The 22874-nt window shown below is 42.4% G+C and overlaps 1 protein-coding gene across 1 annotated transcript; it reads left to right on the top strand.

The window, feature by feature from the left end:
• The first annotated feature begins 14274 nt into the window (after positions 1-14274).
• LOC120022676 (small integral membrane protein 13) lies at positions 14275-17759 on the top strand. Its single transcript, XM_038966660.1, has 2 exons — positions 14275-14791; positions 16483-17759. Exons 1-2 carry the CDS (start codon positions 14716-14718, stop codon positions 16671-16673), a joined length of 267 nt encoding a protein of 88 aa, XP_038822588.1. The 5' UTR covers positions 14275-14715; the 3' UTR covers positions 16674-17759.
• The last annotated feature ends 5115 nt before the right edge of the window (positions 17760-22874 follow it).

Genomic DNA, 22874 nt, shown 5'->3' with positions numbered 1-22874 from the left:
CTCATCCGAGCTTCCCCGGATCTGCACTCTATATTTCCCTGTGTAACAATAAATATTTTGGTTCCCTGTGGTATATATCATCGAAAGAGCAGGTGTTCCTAATGTTTTGTACACTCAGTGTAGATTAGTCAGTGGTGGAAATAGTGCTCAACTGTCATACTTGAGTAAAAGTAAAAACTATACATCATATTCCTGATATTAAGCAAACCAGACAACACAATTTTCTTGTTTTTTACATTTACGCTCAGCCAGGGGCACACTCCAACAATCAGACATCATTTACAAACACAATATTTGTTTTTAGTGAGTTCACCAGATCAGAGGCAGTAGGGATGATATTGATAGGTAAGTGAATTAGACCCTATTACTGTCCTGCCTGAGCATTCGACATGTAACGAGTACTTTTGGGTGTCAGGGAAAATGTATGGAGTAAAAAGTACATTATTTTCTTTAGGAATTCAGTGAAGTAATTATAAAAGTTGACCAAAATATAAATAGTAAAGTAAAGCACAAATACCCCCAAAAACTACTTACGTTTTTACTTAAATACTTTACACCACTTTTATTAGTCTGTGGTAGTGTATCTCCCCAAATGTTTAAAATGTTTTGGACAAACCTTTACAGATAAAACATGATTTGAAGATGGATAATAGGTAGTAAAGTTGTTTTGTCACAGTTTTGGTAGTGGTACCGGTAAACCTTCATCTTTTGGGGGAGTTGTCAAGTCCTTCTACTGCAAATACATCTGTTGTGACTCACTGTGCTGTGAGCTGTTCACATGTGCTATTCCATTAGAGTTTTCACTGCTATTGTTACTGATGGAAAAATATAACGGCTGATGTGGGAATGAGGAAATGTACCCAACTGAGACAAACTGTGGTTGAATTACGTTATGACTCACTTGAGGAAACAGTTTTCTCCCTCAGTGCACTGTCTTGTATCAGGCCACATTCCTCCTACACAACGCTCGTCCCTCCAGGAGGAATATGTACTTTCCCTTCCACTAATACAGTAAAACATGTTTTATATATTGACCGGTCACTTGTCAACACACACACCGTTTCTCATGACAAGGAAGCAGACAGTACCTCACAGGCTATTCCCTCGATCTAGTGTCTGATGTTTGATAGGTGGCTTCACTGTTCTCTCCAATACTTCAATAAACCATACTGTAATTACATATATAACATCTGAGATGTGACTCCATAAACATTGATTCACTGTGATCTGCTGTCATATGTATCAAGTGTCTCAGAGTAGGAGTGCTGATCTAGGATTTGTTTAGCCTTTTAGATCATAATGAATAATATTACATGGGCTGGGGGGACCTGATCCTAGATCTGATTCTAGACCCACTCTGACACTATACTACATGTATAGGCATCAATGTTCATGATGACCTTTGATCTTCTGAAAAACTATCATGTAATTTCAAATATGACCACTACTGTCATTTGGAATCTCTTCTCTCTTCTTGCTTATTAATTCTGAAATCATCCAACTAACCACTCCCCTCCCTAACGCCACAGTATTCTATGTGATAATGGGGAAGAACCACAAATGTAATCTTCCAGAAATAGCAATATCTATGACATCACGATCCATGACAGTAGCTCGGTTTCCATCCAATTGGCTACAGATCTTCATGCAAATATTCATAAATAAAATATGCGAATTTTCCTAACAGACCTGATGCAGATGAAAGTCTGTGGGTGATGACGTAGTTCACACAAAATGCACTTTTTCACGTATCGAATCTACAATTCAATGTGTTTCCATCGCATTTTCAACTCTTTAGTTAAATAGTAAATGTGCCTACTTTGGTCTTGGCATGTGTGATCTAGCCAACAGCTCGCAGATACAGTGCGGGTAAACTGTCAACATGATGAGAATATTATGGATAAGAGCGAGAATATTTTAATTTGTCAAACGGCAGTCAATCGTCATGTCACCAGAATAATCCTCTAGATATTTATTGGAAAGGAGTATCAAGATCATTTTACACTTTCTGCACCCTGTGAATTATCAACATTTATTTAATTTGTAGCCTAATAAACAGCGTGGTTTCCCGAGTCGTAGTGGGAGGACCACACACCATATCATCATCATCACATGACTCCCAAATTTACTTCGATATGATGGTTATTACATAAATATTTGCGCATCAATGTGTTTCCAACCACCATTTCTCGCATAATAAATTTTACCGACACAAAAAGATCGCACCAAATCGAATGAACAAATGATCGGTCGCTATTTATACAATTGTTCTGAAACTACCATGTTTCATCACAGCTGTCGTGATTTCTTTTATACGGTATGACTTCACTAGCATAACAACTGCGGATGGCAACGCGGTCAGTGAAACACATCTAAAAACGTATCTTCTTCTTCCTCCTTCTAGACAAGTCAAAAGAACCCCAGACTCTTGACCTTCAATGACTGTGGGTTACTTTAGGAGTGGGGCAGTCCAAATCCTTTCATATTTGTTGAGTTTATTGGTCAGAAAATAGAGCGCGAAAGTAAGGAGGAGAGGTGTGTTAGAGCAGTGGGTCAGATTCTAATTCATGCTGGCAGCAGTACAAACAGTACATGTGATCTTGAGGCAGTGGCTTAGATGGCTAGAGCACACAGTATAGCCAATTTGTCACATTCTACTTATGATAAATAGGTAGACCCATGCCTCAGGGCTTGATTGGCACATTGATTGGAAATCTGTAGAGTGATTGCTCAATCACAAAATGTTGTTTCTGTTCAATGGTTCGAATAGCAATCCTGATTTGAGTAACATTTCTCTCTGGTGGTATTTCTGTCTTGGCAAAAACTACGGCTGTCAATGAAAACATTTAACATGGACGTTTTACATTGTTATTACTAATTAGCAGTTCACATTTCTGGATACTTTTTTCCCATTTAGACCCTACAAAATGTGATTAGCACATGGAAATAGGTTACCCTCAGACTGACTGACACATTGTACTGCTAATTAACCAACATTTTGTATTACAGGATTATTTTCATTTTACAACTACTGTATGTCCTACACTAATAAATAATGCTTCGTTCCGCATGCTTGTAAGTTACACAATCTTTGCTTTCAAATAAAGTTATTAAATTCGGACACTGAAATGCTCAACTTCTATAGTCTTCAGCAGAACTTCCTGCACAAGACGTAACCCGTATGAATCATTGCAAACCACCACCAATGTCCTAGATCTCTATCGTTGTTTCATGGAAACGGACGTGCAAAATGCCCCATTTAAAAAATATATTTCTCACATTCAAACACACTGTAGGCCCATCTTACATAGGTAGTTAATCAGAAATGTGCCAGTTATACAGTATTTTTTTGTAAAAATGTTACCTTTATTTAACTAGGCAAGTCGGTTAAGAGTAAATAATTATTTACAATGACTGCCTAACCCGGCAAAACCCAGGTGACGCTGGGCCAATTGTGCGCCACACTATGGGACTCCCAATCACGGCCGGACGTGTCCAGGTGAGAACCTATAGTATCCCAAAGGGAAATGTATAGTGGGGATTACTGTGTTACCTTAAGTGTTTGCACCTGGAGAAAGGTTCATTAGATGGATCTGCAGAGTTCCAATACAACAACTGTAGAGCTCCAATGTGACTACATCACTCTGATGAAAGATAGGATTTGAATCATGCCACCCTGAAGCATTTCGTGTCACGGCATACCAAGCTCTGTAAACTAAGTGAGTTCTCACCCTAAAAGAGATGCCACTCAACTTCAGTCAGACACATTTATCACTGACAAGGTGTCTGACTAGATCTCACACACTGTATGCAAATATTCAGACAAAATGTACTCGTGCCAGCCAGGGCCGTAGGTAGAGTTTTTTTTAGAAACATCCGTTTAAGGGAATACTTTAGCTCCCCTAATCCTGACATTTCTATTGAACCAGTATGTTGCTCACCTGCACATACTCCGACTCCTTTTAGAAGCAAGAGTTATTTTATACCACCAACCAATCGCAATCACTCTATCGAGACATATTGTAGAGTTGTTGAAAAATATGTTGCTCATCTCCTTAAGAACAAACAGGAGTCCAAATCTTTCCAGAATTTACCTAAGGATGAAAAACAAGCTTTGCTTGATTTACAATCCGATACCTCAGTCCTTATTCGTCCTGCTGACAAGGGTGGGTCGGTTGTACTCATGGATAGGACAGCTTATGTAAATGAGTGTCATAGACAGCTGCTTGACAACACCTTTTACAAGAAACTCAGAAGTGACCCTACTTCCCAATTTCAGAATACTATCTTTACTGTCCTAGATGGGTATTTAACTTCTGGTCAGATAACCAAAAAAGACTATTGGCTATTCAACACCCTAAAATTGCCACTTTCTATACTTTGCCGAAATTACACAAGAATGTTACAAAACCTCCAGGGCGCCCTATTGTAGCGGGAATTGATGCAGTAACGGCCCCTCCATCTACTTTTGTTGACTTTTTTATTAGACCACTCTCAGAACAGTTCCCCTCCTTTGTAAAGGACACCATCAGTATGATCTCTATCATAGAATCTCTTGATCCTCTCCCTGAGAATACCTTGTTAGTTACTTTTGATGTTTCTAAATGATTTCTTTATTCAGACGAAGGGTACTGTTATGGGATCCCCCATGGCTCCTAACTATGCTAATTTGTATGAGGGTTACATGGAGAAACAGTCTATTTTCAATCCTCTCAACAAAAAAATCTTGCCTATCATTATTTGGAAACGGTATATTGATGATATTTTTGTTCTATGGAGGGGTGATGCAAAACAGCTCCAGGCATTCCATGCTTTTCTTAACTCCTGTTCTGAACATTTGAGAGTTACTATGCAATCTGATACACGTCAAATCAGTTTTCTTGATCTTCTGATCTTGTGTGAAAATAATGTTCTATACACTGATCTTTACAGGAAACCTACTGATCGTAACAGTTTGTTGAGGGCTGACAGTTGTCACCCACTTCCCTTGAAAAATAGTTTGCCCTACAGCCAATTCTGTCGAATCAAAAGAATTTGCAAAAAACAATCAGATTTCGACAGAAATATGGCTGAGACGCAAAGAAAGTTCAAGGAGAGGGGGTACAAAAATGATCAGATTAATATTGCCATTGAAAAAATTAAAAACAAAACGAGACATGACCTTTTTCAAGGGCAGTCTCACAAAAAGACGCATTCTTGCATTCTAACTACCCGCTATTCAAAGCGCTCTGAACAAATTAAGGGATCGTTCAAAAACATTGGCACATTCTAAAATCCGATGATAGTCTCGGTAATGTGTTTTCGGACCTTCCCTTGGTCGTATTTTCGCGGGGCAGAAATCTCAGAGACCAATTGGTACACTGATTTACCACCGCAAGATATTCCTGAACAACGTCTATTTGCGCCCCTACTGGATGGAAATTACAAGGTGTAATGGCTGTGCTCAATGCAATGGCACTTATAAATGCAGATCCTTCAAACACCCACAAACAGGGAAATCGATCCCAATCAAAGGTGTTATTATGTGCTCCACTAAGGCAGTTATTTATCTTATAACTTGTCCTTGTGGTAAAAATTATGTGGGTAAAACAAAGCGCGAATTAATAGTACGTATCTCAGATCACCGTAGCACCATTAGGTTAAAAAAAACTTGATTTAGCCAGTTGCGGCTCACTTTTTGGAGGCAGGCCACTCGATTTCGTCTCTGCGTTATATTGGTATCGAACATGTCACCCTCCCTAGGAGATGGGGTGACCTTGATCATTTATTGTTAAAACGAGAGGCTGCCTGGATCTTTAACTTAAAGACCCTTGCTCCCTTCGGTCTCAACGTAGACTTTGATCTGAAGCCATTCTTGTGATTATTGTGACTTTGCAATTGTTTGTAAACTTGTGTAGTCTAAAATTAATCTATGATCGTATGCTATCCATTTGTTTTTTGTATGCTGCTCTTTGTATGCCATTTTAATATTTGAGAATTAACCAATGATATTAGGCCACTCTTGGCCATGATTACAGACACCTGTGTGTCTTTTGACACTATATAAACGAGTCATACCGCAGTGTTTGTGATTATACCCTGATGAAGACAGCTTGGCTGTCGAAACGTTGGTAATTATATTTTTGCATCTGAGCTCCTAGAGTGTTTTATTTTCAAGTGACATATATAAAAACGTATGCTGACACCCCTTCAAATTAGTGGATTTGGCTATTTTAGCCACACCCGTTGCTGACAGGTTTATAAAATCTAGCACACAGCCATTCAATCTCCATAGACAAACATTGGCAGTAGAATGGCCTTACTGAAGAGCTCAGGGAATTTCAATGTGGCACCATAATAGGATGCCACCTTTACAACAAGTCAGTTCGTCAAATTTGTCTATCCTCAGATGCAAAACTCACTACCGAGTTCCAAACTGCCTCTGGAAAAAACGTCAGCACAAGAACTGTTCGTCGGGAGCTTCATGAAATGAGTTTCCAAGGCCAAGCTGCCGCACACAAGCCTAAGATCACCATGCGCAATGCCAAGCATGGGCAGGAGCGGCGTAAAGCTCGCCGCCAGTGGAAACGCGTTTTCTGTAGTGATGAATCACTCTTTACCGTCTGACGGACGAATCTGGGTTTGGTGGACGCCAGGAAAACGCTACCTGCTCAAATGCATAGTGCCAACTGTAAAGTTTGGTGGAGGAGAAATAATGGTCTGGGGCTGTTTTTCATTGTTCGGGCCCCTTAGTTCCAGTGAAGGGAAATGTTAATGCTACAGCATATAATGACATTCTAGACGATTCTGTGCTTCCAACTTTGTGGTACCAGTTTGGGGAAGGCCCTTTCCTGTTTCAGCATGACAATGCCCCCGTGTACAAAGTGAGGTCCATACAGAAATAGTTTGTCGAGATCGGTGTGGAAGAACTTAACAGATGTGGATATATCACCCCCTGCTGGACTGATGAGGGATGAACTGACAGAAGCCCTCCAGTGAGATCTCGTTGGACAGAAAGACTGGCTGGCCTTCTGCTCTGGCTTTGGCGCTCCTGAGGGACATGTTGCTGTATTCTTTCATCTCCACAGTTTTACAAACTTCCTTCAGAGCAAATATGCATACTTGATGCTTTTGATACCATAATGCTTTTGATACCATCGATCACCACATTCTTTTGGAGAGTGATTTACACAGACAAGTTCTGGCCTGGTTTAGATCTTATCTGTTGGAAAGATATCAGTTTGTCTCAATGGATGGTTTATCCTCTGACAAATCAACTGTAAATTCCGGTGTTCCTCACGGTTCCGTTTTAGGACCTCTATTGTTTTAACTATATATTTTACCTCTTGGTGATGTCATTCGGAAACCTAATGTTAACTTTCACTGCTATGCGGCCTATACACAGCTATACATTTTGATGAAACATGGGGAAGCCCCAAAATCGCCCTCCTTGGAAGCCTGTGTATCAGACACAAGGAACTGTCATTCTTATTGTAAACACGGCACCGACAGAGATGGTCACCTCGCTTCACGTTCTTAGGAATCTATGCAGTATTTCGTTTTTTTATGAATTATTTCTTACATTGTTACCCCAGGAAATCTTAAGTCTTATTACAAACAGCCGGGAAGAAGTATCAAATCAAATGTATTTATATAGCCCTTCTTACATCAGCTGATATCTCAAAGTGCTGTGTTGACGTTGAGTGAGAGGTTGTTTTCCTGACACCACATTCCGAGTGCCCTCACCTCCTCCCTGTAGGTTGTCTCGTCATTGTTGGTGATCAAGCCCACTACTGTTGTGTCGTCTGCAAACTTGATGAATGAGTTGGAGGCGTGCATGGAAACGCAGTCGTGGGTGAACAGAGAGTACAGGAGAGGGCTGAGCACACACCCTTGTAGGCCCCTCTGTTGAGGGTCAGAGAAGTGGTGCTGTTGTTTCCTACCTTCACCACCTGGGGGCGGCCTGTCAAAGTCCAGGACCAAGGGCCTCCAGCTTGATGGTGAGCTTGGAGGGTACTATGGTATTGAATGCTGAGCTATAGTCAATGAACAGCATTCTTACATAGGTATTCCTCTTGTCCAGATGGGATAGGGCATGGTGCAGTGTGATAGCGATTGCATCATCTGTGGACCTGTTGGGGCGGTATGGGGTCTAGTGGGTCTAGTTGGCCGGTAAGGTAGCGGTGACATGATCCTTGACTAGCCTCTCAAAGCACTTCATGATGACAGAAGTGAGTGCGACGGGGCGGTAGTCATTTAGTTCAAATATCGAGGGTTAACGTTTTTTAATGTTTTACTCACATCAGCCACTGAGAAGGAGAAAGGGGGGGGGGGGGGGGGTGCACAGTCTTTGTTAGCAAGCCGCAACGGTGGCACTGTATTATCCTCAAAGCCGGCAAAGAAGGTGTTTAGTTTGTCTGAAAGCTTGACGTCTGTATCCGTGACGTGGCTGTTTTTGTTTTCGTAGTCCATGATTTCCTGTAGACCCTGCCACATACGTCTCGTGTCTGAGCCATTGAATTGCAACTCTACCTTGCGGAGGGAATAACTAGACGCTTTATATTCAGCCATATCACCAGAATTCTTTCCAGGGTTAAATGAGCTGGATCGCGCTTCCAGTTTTTTTGCAAATGCCGCCATCCATCCACTGTTTCTGGTTAGGCTAGGTTTTAACAGTCACAGTGGGTAGGTTTTAACAGGTTAACAGTCACAGAGTTAGCGTGTAGATCAATGTCGTTCTCTGAGGCTGACTGGAACATATTACAGCACAGGTGTCAAACTCATTCCACGGGGGGCCGAGTGTCTGCGGGTTTTCGCTCCTCCCTTGTACTTGATTGATGAATTAACATCACTAATTAGTTAGGAACTCCCCACACCTGGTTGTCTAGGGCTTTATTGAAAGGAAAAACCAAAAACCTGAAGACACTAGGCCCTCCGTGGAATGAGTTTGACACCCCTGTATTACAGTCCGCGTGATCAAAACAATCTTGGAGCGTGGCTTCCGATTGGTCAGACCAGCGTTGAATGGTTCTCGTGACTGGTACATCCTGTTTGAGTTTCTGCCTATAAGCCGGGACTAGCAAGATGGCGTCGTGGTCGGATTTGCCAAAGGGAGGGCGGGGGAGGGCTTTGTATGCATAGCGGAAGTTAGTGTAGCAGTTGTCGAGAGTATTAGCCCTTCGTGTCGCGCAATCAATATGCTGATAAAATGTAGGTAACATTGATCTCAAATTTGCTTTATTAAAATCCCAAGCTACAATAAATGCAGTTTCCAGTTTACGTAGAGTCGAGTGAAGTTCCTTGAGGGCCATCTTGGTGTTCACTTGAGGGGGAATGTACACAGCTGTGACTATAACTGACGAGAAATCTCTTAGTAGATTGAATGGCCGGCATTTGATTGTAAGGAATTCTAGGTCGGGTGAGCAGAAGGAGTGATGCATGGAGAAGCCCGGTGGCTGGACCGAATCCGACAACATATCCCGAGAGAACCATGTTTCTGTGAAACAGAGAATGTTACACTCTCTGATGTCTCTCTGGAAGGCAACCCTTGCTTGAATTTCATCTACCTTGTTGTCAAGAGATTGGACATTGGTGAGTAGTATACTCAGGAGCGGTGAGCGATGTGCCCGTTTACGAAGCCTGACCAGAAGACCGCTCTGTCTGCCCCTTCTGCGTCGCCGTTGTTTTCGGTCAGCTGCTGGGATTAGATCCATTGTCCTGGGTGGTGGTACAAAGAGAGGATCTGCTTAGGGAAAGTCGTATTCCTGGTCGTAATGTTGGTGAGTTGACGTTGCTCTTATATCCAATACGGAACAGAAAGGCTCTGGAGCAAACAAACCGCCCTTGCTGTCTCTGCCTGGCCGGTTCCCCTCCACTGGGATTCTCTGCCTCTAACCCTATTACAGGAGCTGAGTCACTGGCTTACTGGTGCTCTTCCATGCCACCCTAGGAGGGGTGCGTCACTTGAGTGGCTTGAGTCACTGACGTGATCTTCCTGTCTGGGTTGGCGCCCCCCCTTGGGTTGTGCCGTGGCGGAGATTTTTGTGGGCTATACTCGGCCTTGTCTCAGGATGGTAAGTTGGTGGTTGAAGATATCCCTCTAGTGGTGTAGGGGCTGTGCTTTGGCAAAGTGGGTGGGGTTATATCCTGCCTGTTTGGCCCTGTCCGGGGGTATCATCGGATGGGTCCACAGTGTATCCTGACCCCTCCCTTCTCAGCCTCCAGTATTTATGCTGCAGTAGTTTGTGTCGGGGGGCTAGGGTCAGTCTGTTATATCTGGAGTACTTCTCATGTCTTATCCGGTGTCCTGTGTGAATTTAAGTATGCTCTCTAATTCTCTCTTTCGAAGGACCTGAGCCCAAGGACCATGCCTCAGGACTACCTGGCATCCTTGCTGTCCCCAGTCCACCTGGCAGTGCTGCTGCTCCAGTTTCAACTGTTCTGCTTGCGGCTATGGAACCCTGACCTGTTCACCGGACGTGCTACCTGTCCCAGACCTGCTGTTTTCAACTCTCTAGAGACAGCAGGAGCGGTAGAGATACTCTTAATGATCGGCTATGAAAAGCCAACTGACATTTACTCCTGAGGTGCTGACTTGTTGCACCCTCTACAACCACTGTGATTATTATTATTTGACCCTGCTAGTCATCTATGAACGTTTAAACATCTTGGCCATGTACTGTTATCTCCACCCGGCACAGCCAGACGAGGACTGGCCAACCCTCAGAGCCTGGTTAGTCTCTAGGTTTCTTCATAGGTTCCTGCCTTTCTAGGGAGTTTTTCCTAGCCACCGTGCTTCTACATCTGCATTGCTTGCTGTTTGGGGTTTTAGGCAGGGTTTCTGTATAGCACTTTGTGACTTCGGCTAATGTAAAAAGGGCTTTATAAATACATTTGATTGATTGATACATATGAATCAGAAATGTATCAAACATGACTGATGATTCAATTTCTTGAGGGAAGCGGTAAGTATATCTCAGAATGATAGAGATAAAGGGGTTAAAAAATGTATTTAAAAAAAAAAGAATGATATGTCTCTGCTTGTATCAACTTCACATGGAACATTTTGTACTAGGCTGTAATAGCTGTTTTAACTGTAGGCTGTAATAGGTGTTGTAGCGGTATTAATTAGAGAAAGGTAAAGAAGATTTTGTTCGGGCGCCAGGCAGGTATTAACCCTGCCGAAAGGAAAATAGTAGAACAGCGAGAGTACCACTACCAGACCCACACACATCAACAGAAGAGACTGCCTAGAGTGTAGCCTGTTGACCAGATAGCCAGCGGATAGAAAAAAGAATACACACCCTATAGATGCCACATCACATCACAGTCCTTCCACAATTCTTGGTAACCCCACCAAGCATACCTCATATAACAATAATGGCAGAGCAAATAAACAGCAACTTCATACAATAACGAATGAAACCAGTCATCACACAGAGGATTTGCAAGAGTTTGTATTCTCTTCCAGGGAAGGAGTGCAGAGGGTATGAATGTGTGGTGTTCATATACACACTAGTCCAGCTCCAATGAAACTTCAATGCATTTATGAAAATAGAGTCGGTTGCAGTGTAAAGCACTGGACCATAGCGGGAAGAGAAAGAGAGAAAGGGAACAAGAGAGGTCTTAGCTGTGGTCTTGAGGTTGCAGGTGTACAGTCTGACTGTCCGAATGGAGTGTTGGGTTGTAGTTGAACGCTTCGTAACAATGTTGCTACTAATCCCTTTGATCCATAACCGTCGCGGTCCCACATGAGAACAACCACGTCGTCGAGCGATCACACCGAGGATTGTTCCAAACACTGTACAACCACATACGCTGAAGATAAACAAACAAACTCTGCAGCATAACACACATAACCAAAACTGTCGCGCCAATCAATAGCTCCTCCCCAATAGAGCTTAACGAGCTCTTTTATCTCCTCCTTCCTACTGCTCATGCGCTCTTAAAGTGGCAGCGCACTTAAGTGCAGGATTTCGCCACAGTGTTTTAACTGAAGATGGGAGAGGAACAGAAGATTCAGATTACTGCCCTTGGGCTTTTCCCATACAAGGGGATCAACCTGGTCAGAGGGGTGGATCAAGTCCAACAACTTGATTCTCTGGAGACATTTGAAATACGGGATGATGACATCATTGCTGTTACTTACCCACGGTCAGGTAAGACCATGCATCTGACATAGGTTATCGGCCTGTACAGTACTTACTGTAGAGTGACATATAGGCTACACTACACAATCTATTGAATTCTGCATGAATTTAGGTATTGTATCGTGAATGTGCAACATGATCTCACAAATGCTGTGATTGTATTTCTTTAAAAACACAGGAACTACATGGACACAGTATATTTTGTCCCTATTGTATCATGGAGATCAAATGACAGAGGGAAGTAACAAACCAATCCAGGAACTGGTGCCCTTCCTTGAGAAAAACATAAGTCAAATAGACTACAACAACAAGCCATCAACAAGAACATTCGCGGTCTCACTTACATTTGTCCTCGATCCCTCAAGGACTGAGAGAGAAGGGAAAGGTAAGAGAGAGAAATAACATGCAATGAATGCAAAACAACAACTGCCAGTGAAACCCATGTTTTGATAATTGTTTAAATAAAACTGTACGCAGACAGAAAATGTTTTTAAAAAGTCTTCAGAGACTGACTGTACATTTAAAAAAAACCTGGATGCCAACAATGAGATTTGACAGATTATTTAATTTACATCAATTGAATCTACAATGTACTGTATTAGTTTTGTATTGTGGTGTTCAAGTTATATTGATAAGGCTGCATTCTAATTGGGGCAATTGTTTATTAAGGTGATCTACATAGCCAGGAACCCAAAGGATGTTGCTGTGTCCTTATTTCATCTCCAAAAGTTCACGAAAGTCCTTAAGAGCGAACCTGACTTTAATACATTTCTGATTCAATTTCTCAAGGGGGAGGGTGAGTATATCTCAGAAGTTTAAACACATTTTTTCACCGATTCAAAACATGTCCAAAGTGTCAATGTGAAATACCCTAATAATGTTTCTTTCTTAGTTCTCGGGGGCTCTTGGTTTGATCATGTTGCTGATTGGTATGCTCACAAAGATGAATTTTACAGGTTAAATATGTTTTAAGCCTTGAGACAACTGAGATGTATTGTGTATGTGTGGCATTTAGAGGGTGAATGGGAAAGACAAAATATTGAAGTGCCTTTGAACAGGGTATGCCAGGCACACCTCTTTGAACGTGTCAAGAACTGTAACGCTGCTGTTTTTTTAAATGCTTAACAGTTTCCTGTGTGTATACAGAATGGTCCACCACCCAAAGGACATCCAGCCAACTTTCGACACCTTGTAGAATGCTTTCGACACCTTGTAGTCCATGCCCCGACAAATTGAGTCTGTTCTGAGGGGAAAAGGGAGGTGTTCCTAATGTTTTGTACACAGTGTATTGCTGAGACTAGTAATCAAACTATAACAATTGCTTTCAGGACACACGAGGTGCAGTTGTCAGGATATCAAACTTCTTGGGAAAAAAGCTGGATGACCAAACCATTGACACAATCGTGGACAAATCCTCCTTCAAGAACATGAAGGAAGACCCACAGGCTAGATGTGATAAACAGCATCCAGCATTTTTTGAACAAAGTGGATCCTTTATTAGAAAAGGTATGGGTATATGTGATCCACATTAAAAAATATTGCGCTAATCATGAAGTCAATTTCAACTATTTGTTACAGAATTCAACAAGGAAAATATCACAAAAAATAATGCCCTCAAAATGCTGTCTGTTTTGTCTCTGACCAGGGAAGGTTGGGGACTGGAAGACTATGTTCACTGTGGCCCAGAGTGAGATGTTTGACCAGATCTACATGGAGAAGATGAAAGACGTGCCTCTTGAATTTGACTGGGAGCTGTGAAAATAGACATGTCCTGGTTACATGTTGAAGATCTTCATCAACTTGGCTGAAGATGTCAGCAAATTGATCCAGATCAACAACAACAAAAAGTTGTTGATCTGTAGTTGTCAAATTGTGCTTCAGTTGTGTTAATCACTCCAAATATGTCACTTAAAGATGTTTTGAATCTATGCTGACAAGATTAGAGGAAATAGCTGCCCAGCTGCAATGATTGTGAAAATAAACAAATGCAATTAATTACAAAATATTATTAAGATGCGCACATAATTCATATCTTCATAAACTGTTACTAATAAATAATTGATATCTTATTATGATTCGCCCCATGTTTTGTGGAACTACAAAGTGAGGAAATGGACTACAGTACCCAAAAGGCAATGCTGGTCTTCAGCCTAATGCACAGCTTCATTTCGAGACCAATGATTTTGTGGTCTCTGTCTGTACTGTATTTATTTTGCAATAATGTAGATATGAACGATACTGCATCCTCCTGTGATACCTAGCTATCCGTCCATGATTTAGGCAAAGCAAAGCGACGTTGACATTTTTACAGAGGGGCAGACTGTCTGACCAGCTGACCGTATCGGCAATGAGGGGTTTGTTTTCCTTAACAACTAGTTAGCTTCATCCACCCGTGTTGAAGCGAGGAATTATGTTATAACGTTTATGATGTGGCAAACAACACCTGTAAACGGTATGTCAGTGTCAGTCTGTCGAATGAGTTAACGGACTCAACTCTAAACTAAAGCGATTTAACGAGCTAGCTGTAAACATCTGTTTACTTACTTGGTAACTAGAGCTAGCTAGCAAGCACTGACAAGAAGACAAAATGTGGCAAAGCGTTGGTCTCACTGTGCTGGTAATTGTGGCCACCCTTGTGTGCGCGTTACTCTTCATGGTTTTTGGTAAGTAACAAATGTGTTACATTCGTTATTTTTCAGTTTTCTTGAATGTTGTGAGATTAACGTTACTGAGATTTGACGAGAACTTCTGACACAGCTTCGAAATTTATCAGCTAACCGTTAGCTACAGTAGCTAGCTAGCGTTGCCATTATAGCTAGCTACTGTACGTATTCAAGATCTCATGTTAGCAGCTAACAATCTTTACTTAGGAGCAGTGACTGTGCAAGACCTCAATACACATCATGGTATTATAGGTTCGTAGTTAGCACCTCATAGCTGTTATGAATTGGTGGAGGTCCTGGGCCGGCGTGGTTACACATGGTCTGAGGTTGTGAGGCCGGTTGGACATACTGCCAAATTCTCTAAAATGACGTTGGAGGCGGCTTATGGTAGGAAATTAACATTAAGTCCTCTGGCAACAGCTCTGGTGGACAACTCTTGCCAAGTTAAAAAAACAAACAGTTAAACAGCTCTGGTGGACATTCCTGCAGTCATGCCAATTGCACGCTCCCTCAAAACTTAAGACGTTTGTGGCGTTGTGTGACAAAACTACACATTTTAGTGTGGCCTTTTATTTTAATGATCATGCTGTTTAATCAGCTTCTTGATATGCCACACCTGTCAGGTGGATGGATTATCTTGGCAAAGAAGAAATGCTCACTATCAGGGATGTAAACAAATTTGAGATTAGTAAGCTTTTTGTACGTATAATATTATTTATTTCAGCTCATGAAACATGGGACCAACACTTCACATGTTGTGTGTTTATTTTTGTTCAGTATGATTTGTTTTGCTGACACTCCATACTGGACCATATAGCCTACTGGTTACTTTCACTCCTTTTTTAGAGAAGTTTTTGCTTATAATTTATGACATTTGGTAGGACATTTTTATAATTTCTGACATTTGGTAGGACATAATTTCTGACATTTGGTAGACCATTTGTTTGTCAACTATAAGTTGGATAAATTTAGCTTCTCTTCTGTCATAACTTGTTGCCCCAGAAGACTAAATAAAGTAGTTATCACCAGAATAATGTCATACATTGATAGAATGAATGCATTAGTAATCTAGTTAACACTGGTAAAGTTGTCTGTTTCATTTAGGGACCGGGGAGAAAACACAATAACTCCAAAACAGTGGAAAGATTGGTCCTGTGCAAAATGTCATCAGTTTGACCGGTTTTAAGGAAATGAAAAGCTGACTTCAGTTTGTCTGGAGACAACACATTATAGACATATTCACATTTTATGTGGTTGAAATACTGTCTGCTTGCATAACAGTGTCAAAGATAACACATTATAGACATATTCATATTTTCTCAAGAGATGCTGAAAGAAACAAATCATATTTCTCCAGTCCTTTTCCCGAGATAAAATTAACATTTATTGTATCATTTTACTGCAAGAAATGCACAATTCTGCAGGAGTAAATATTATATTACATTTCTAACCCATATGAATTTAAATGAGGAATATTCTGTTTATTCATGGATACTAGTGAGTGGGATATCAAAGGTGCATGTAAACAGCTTATCCCGAATAAGGCCCTAAGCGGGATATGGGTTACTATCCGGAATACTGTGTGCATGTAAACGTGGTCACTGACTCAAATACAAGTTCATTATTTGATTCTTACGCACAGTCAGTGTTCACTTTCTCCTGGATGACCTTTGCTCTGTTTGGCCCCTCAGGTTGGTATGTTGTCTGGCAGCTCTTCCTGTCCAAGTTCAAGTTCCTGCGTGAGATGTTGGGCGACACCGGCTCTCCACAGGCCGAGACCCAACCGTCCGAATCCAGGAGCGAACGTACCTCTCCTCCACCCCCACGCCAGAGGCCCAAGACTGCCCGCCAGAGGGCTGTTCCTCCTAATAGTACTACATAGATTACCTCACCCATCCGCTGTCGGCCACACCCTGTCCTGTTGTTCACCAAACCAGCCGTCCCACTAGGAAACAGTGGTGGACAAAAACCCCTTTAATAAATTGCATGATTTGGAATGGCATACTACTCCCATGTCCGTGTATACTGCTGCCTCTCCTGATGAAATCCACCCCTCCACTCTGCACTACTAAAGACATCCTCGTTGATGACACTTGACACTCTACTTTTCTCTCCTGGACACGTTCTTCTTACTAGACTAGGCACAGCTGCTGATATTATAAAGGGACAAGCCATCAAATCATGGAACATTCTGTATGCCACTTGTTCATGTTTCAAATATGTATTTTAGCTGTTCACCGTGTATGTACTGAGCAGCATGTCTGGTCTCTTCACCTGGCCTTCACTGACACTGCAACATGGTCACCTCTAATTGGCTGACGCTGTAACATGGTCAGCTCTGACTGGCTGACACTGTAACATAGTCAGCTCTGACTGGCTGACACTGTAACATGGTCACCTCTGACTGGCTGACACTGTAACATGGTCAGCTCTAATTGGCTGACGCTGTGACATGGTCAGCTCTGATTGGCTGACGCTGGAACATGGTCAGCTCTGTGGACTCCCGAGGGGCGCAGCGGTCTAAGGCACTGCATCTCAGTGTTAGAGGCGTCACTACAGACCCTGGTTCGATTCCAGGCTGTATCTCAACCGGCCGTGATTGAGAGTCCCATAGGGCGGCGCACAATTGGCCCAGCGTTGTCCGGGTTAGTGTCGTTCAGGTTAGGTTTTGGCCGGGGGAGGCTGTCATTGTAAATAAGAATTTGTTCTTAACTGACTTGCCTAGTTAAATAAAAGATTGGCTGACACTGGAACATGGTCAGCTCTGATTGGCTGACACTGGAACATGGTCAGCTCTGACTGGCTGACACTGGAACATGGTCAGCTCTGATTGGCTGTCATGCTGCTGACACCTGCATTTGGAATCTGTTTCTCCAACAGCAGACAGCTGAGTGTGAGTTCTCTGTCGTGTGTGTGTGTGTGTGTGTGTGTGTGTGTGTGTGTGTGTGTGTGTGTGTGTGTGTGTGTGTGTGTGTGTGTGTGTGTGTGTGTGTGTGTGTGTGTGTGTGTGTGTGTGTGTGTGTGTGTGTGTGTGTGTGTGTGCGCGCGCATGTTTTATGAGAGTGTGTTTATTTGAACATACGTGTGTTTGTAGTAAAGCCTATATTCAGACACATAGACAAAGTGTTGTATAAACAGGCTCATTTATCATTTACTTTCAGAGGCAAAATAACTTCTAGAAGAGAAACTGAATGAAACAATTTGCATAACTGACAACCGAAGTTCCTCCATGCCAGTAAATTTCACTTTATTTGTAACAAAAGTGCAATGAAAGGAATGTTATTTTTTTTTTTGTTATTTTGTTGTTCAGACTACATATGCAACGGAACGGTTGATTACCCTTAAGACCGAGAGGGTTGTAATAACACCGTGAAGACAATGTCCAGGGGCTGTATCTGTCTCAGAGTAGAATTGCTGATTTAGGATCATTCTTGCCCTTTAAATCACATTGAATACAAGTACATGGACAGGGGGGACCTGATCCTAGATCAGCACCACTACTCTGATCCGCTTTATACACAGAGTTCCCTAGGAAGGCAACAAATAGGCTATAGCTCATTGCTCTGGCCAGCTAGCCTCCCCGAGGTGTTAACTGGGGTGTATTCAATAGGAACCAAACGGGGTGGACCTAACCTGAACTTGTCTGATAAGAAACATTTGTTTTTGTTTTTCGTTGCAAAACACTTTGCTATGGTATGCACTAATGAATACACCCCAGGGCTCCAAGCTACAGCTAGCATAGTTCCCTTCCCAGTGATGTGTGATCCTAAAATGTCAGCACTCCTACTCTGATGTGCTTGACACACATGGCCCCAGAGCTCCCCAGGAAGGCAATAGAATAGGCTAACTGAAGCTCTGGCTCGCTGGTTCCCAGTAGACGTGTAGCCTGGGCTCCAAGCTGCAGCTATAGTCGATGGCCTCCCGAGTAGTCCCCTGAGCCTCTGTACCAGTGCCTGTCTAGATGGCATCCTTTCCTCTAGTTGGTCACATGGCCTCTGATCCAGTTATAAGCCTATAGCCGCACAGCATTGTACAAAAATTCAATTCTATGTGTAATGGTTTTTACATGTGATGCTGGTCAAATTTTTAAGTTTGTTTTGGCTATTGCTGTAATTTAGCCTCATAATAAATATATTTCTTAAACTCTGTGTAGAAATACATTTCTTTTAAATTTCATTTTTGCAAAGCTGATAACTGATAATTTTAAGAATCTAACATTGACGTAGACAGTTCTTTAGGGAAATTGTAATCATAACATTTTACTGTAGGTTTAATTTGGTTAATGTCACGTCAATGGCTGATAACTTTCTCCGTGTGTTATTGTGTCTTACACATATACAGCCTGAATTCTGACACTATGTCTGTCCCTCATTCTTTTGAAAGTCAGCCTTCGTTTAACCCTTTCACCCCATAGACTTACGTATTGTGGTTTTCCCCCGTCACGTTCATGTCATGTCTGCTTACAGGGACTGAACAACAGGAGGCAGTATTGTCCAGCATTGTAGAACAATGGAGTAAATCAGTCTTCAAAGAGTTTGAAACCAGCCAGTTTTAATTTGGGATGTCGCTGTATTTCAAGTGTATCAAGCTAAACTTTGTGGCTGTGTGATGTTGAAAAAAACCTTTCTGTCATTGTGAATGATTTGTATGAGCAGCCTTGACAGTTAAATGGGCTGAAATGACTCAGATACTCAACTACAATAAAGTACAACATTGAAATCCCAGGCATCCAGCCGTTTCATCCCTCCACATTCAACGGATGCTTCTAATTTCAAAACAACACTGAAGTAAATGGCTTTTGCGGCTTTATACTCTCACACTTTAACAGAAATGCTAATGAAGGCTCTTTATATCCTCTCACAGTGTGTTTTGCGAGCTACTGTGCTGTCTGCAGCTGGGCCGTTTTTTTTAAAGAGCAGCGAGAGCCCATGCTGAGCAACAGCAAAAAAGCTGTAATTTCAGAGCCTGCAAATACTTTGCAGGAAATGATTGTGGTAAGCCAAGGAAATTACATAGACTCTCGACTCTTTCTATATATAAATCTCTCTGTCACTCCCCCGTGTGCTTGACTTGTAGCATTGCACATCATTTCCACGTAACCCTATCAGCCCTGAGACCCCAGTAAAAATCGGCTTTTCATTTAAACAGTTACATTAATGAGTTTTATTAACAAATGTAAAACATAAAAAAAAAAAAAATAGAAAGTCAGTCAAATCATAAACCAGATAAAAATACATTTATATGAACGCCGTGAGTACAGAAATTGTTTACATGTGCAAGTACAAAAACATGTTACGTATTCGTGTGAGTCTCAGCTTTTCATAAATCGCTTTTAATAGTTTGTAACTCAAACCATTCTGACTCTACAGATGTTTTTTGAAAGAAGGCCCCGGCCACGGGCCCCTTCTGTCGGGACCTGCCCTCGTCTCACAAACACTGATCTAGCTCAGCCCCTGTTAATCACGCAGACTAATGGTTGGTGCCAGCGGATGCAGAATAAATAGACGAATCCAAACACACAATGTTTAAAAGGAATTAGAATTCCTAAATCACGCCGGCGCGATGGTGGGACTCATTGGGTTAACTGACCTTGTCGTGATTTTACACTCAACAGCCAGGTGAACATAGTAGCTGACTTGGTTGGCTGTTGACCAGCTACCCTGTACATCCCTCACTCATACAACCCCCATACATCCAGCCAAACACCTGTTTGGAGTTTCCTGTCAGGACTAGACAGTGTCTCATTGAGGAGCACAGACAACTGCCCAGGGAACAGCAGAGCACAGCTTAATCCATCTGCCTTTGTGAGCACCTAGCTTGCCTGCGTGACCCGCTGTTGTTCCTACACTGTGTGTTAGCGGTGAGCCAGAGGTGAGTTGTTTGGCAAGCTGCCTTCTCCCCCCTCACATCCCACAGACAGACAGGAGCTGCTGTTTCTTTCATTCACCCCCTTAGGTGAGTTCAGTGTGTCCCTAATGGCACCCTATTCCCTGTATAGTGCACTACTTTGGGCTCTATTCAAAAGTAGTGCACTATATAGGAAATAGGGTGCCATTTGGTTCAAAAGTAGTGCACTATATAGGAAATAGGGTGCCATTTGGTTCAAAAGTAGTGCACTATATAGGGAATAGGGTGCCAATTGGTTCAAAAGTAGTGCACTATATAGGGAATAGGGTGCCATTTGGGATGTCTCCCAGGACTGTCAGTCCTCCAGTCCTGAAATAGCTCATTGATTCATCAAGCTCTTTCCAGTCTCCAGGTCTGCAGGTTAACTCAGCCAAGGACCATTTCTTTCTCTTGTTTCTGAGCCAGCGACGCGATTTTCCTGGATGACATTTTTATCTGAGGATAAATCAGAGCAGAATCTTGTCAGCCAGGACCTGAGACTTACTTAGGGGAATGACACATCCTCCTGATTTACCGTGTTAGTCGGCAGCCTGGGTTTAAAAAAAATATATCATTTTTTAATTTCACCTTTATTTAACCAGGTATGCAAGTTGAGAACAAGTTCTCATTTACAATTGCGACCTGGCCAAGATAAAGCAAAGCAGTTCGACACATACAACAACACAGAGTTACACATGGAGTAAAACAAACATACAGTCAATAATACAGTAGAAAAATAAGTCTATATTCAATGTGAGCAAATGAGGTGAGATAAGGGAGGTAAAGGCAAAAAAGGCCATGGTGGTGAAGTAACTACAATATAGCAAGTAAAAAACTGGAATGGTAGATTTGCAGTGGAAGAATGTGCAAAGCAGAAATAGAAATAATGGGGTGCAAAGGAGCAAAATAAATAAATAAATACAGTAGGGGAAGGGGTAGTTGTTTGGGCTAAATTATAGATGGGCTATGTACAGGTGCAGTAATCTGTGAGCTGCTCTGACAGCTGGTGCTTAAAGCTAGTGAGGGAGATAAGTGTTTCCAGTTTCAGAGATTTTTGTAGTTCGTTCCAGTCATTGGCAGCAGAGAACTGGAAGGAGAGGCGGCCAAAGGAGGAATTGGTTTTGGGGGTGACCAGAGAGATATACCAGCTGGAGCGCGTGCTACAGGTGGGTGCTGCTATGGTGACCAGCGAGCTGAGATAAGCGGGACTTTACCTAGCAGGGTCTTGTAGATGACCTGGAGCCAGTGGGTTTGGCGACGAGTATGAAGCGAGGGCCAGCCAACGAGAGTGTACAGGTCGCAGTGGTGGGTAGTATATGGGGGTTTGGTGACAAAACGGATGGCACTGTGATAGACTGCATCCAATTTATTGAGTAGGGTACTGGAGGCTATTTTGTAAATGACATCGCCGAAGTCGAGGATCGGTAGGATGGTCAGTTTTACGAGGGTATGTTTGGCAGCATGAGTGAAGGATGCTTTGTTGCGAAATAGGAAGCCAATTCTAGATTTAACTTTGGATTGGAGATGTTTGATGTGAGTCTGGAAGGAGAGTTTACAGTCTAACCAGACACCTAGGTATTTGTAGTTGTCCACATATTCTAAGTCAGAACCGTCCAGAGTAGTGATGCTGGACAGGCGGGCAGGTGCAGGCAGCGATCGGTTGAATAGCATGCATTTAGTTTTACTTGTATTTAAGAGCAGTTGAAGGCCACGGAAGGAGAGTTGTATGGCATTGAAGCTCGTCTGGAGGGTTGTTAACACAGTGTCCAAAGAAGGGACAGAAGTATACAGAATGATGTCATCTGTGTAGAGGTGGATCAGAGACTCACCAGCAGCAAGAGCGACATCATTGATGTACTGTATACAGAGAAGAGAGTCGGCCCAAGAATTGAACCCTGTGGCACCCCCATAGAGACTGCCAGAGGCCCGAACAACAGGCCTTCCGATTTGACACACTGAACTCTATCAGAGAAGTAGTTGGTGAACCAGGCGAGGCAATCATTTGAGAAACCAAGGCTGTCGAGTCTGCCGATGAGGATGTGGTGATTGACAGAGTCAAAAGCCTTGGCCAGGTCAATGAATACGGCTGCACAGTATTGTTTCTTATCGATGGCGGTTAAGATATCGTTTAGGACCTTAAGCGTGACTGAGTTGCACCCATGACCAGCTCTGAAATCAGATTGCATAGCGGAGAAGA

The sequence above is a fragment of the Salvelinus namaycush genome, chromosome 27 (genome assembly GCF_016432855.1).
Source record: "Salvelinus namaycush isolate Seneca chromosome 27, SaNama_1.0, whole genome shotgun sequence".
In the NCBI taxonomy this organism is placed as follows: Eukaryota; Metazoa; Chordata; class Actinopteri; order Salmoniformes; family Salmonidae; genus Salvelinus; species Salvelinus namaycush.
Note: the sequence above shows the minus strand (reverse complement) of the source record. Positions and strands in the feature narration are given on the sequence as shown.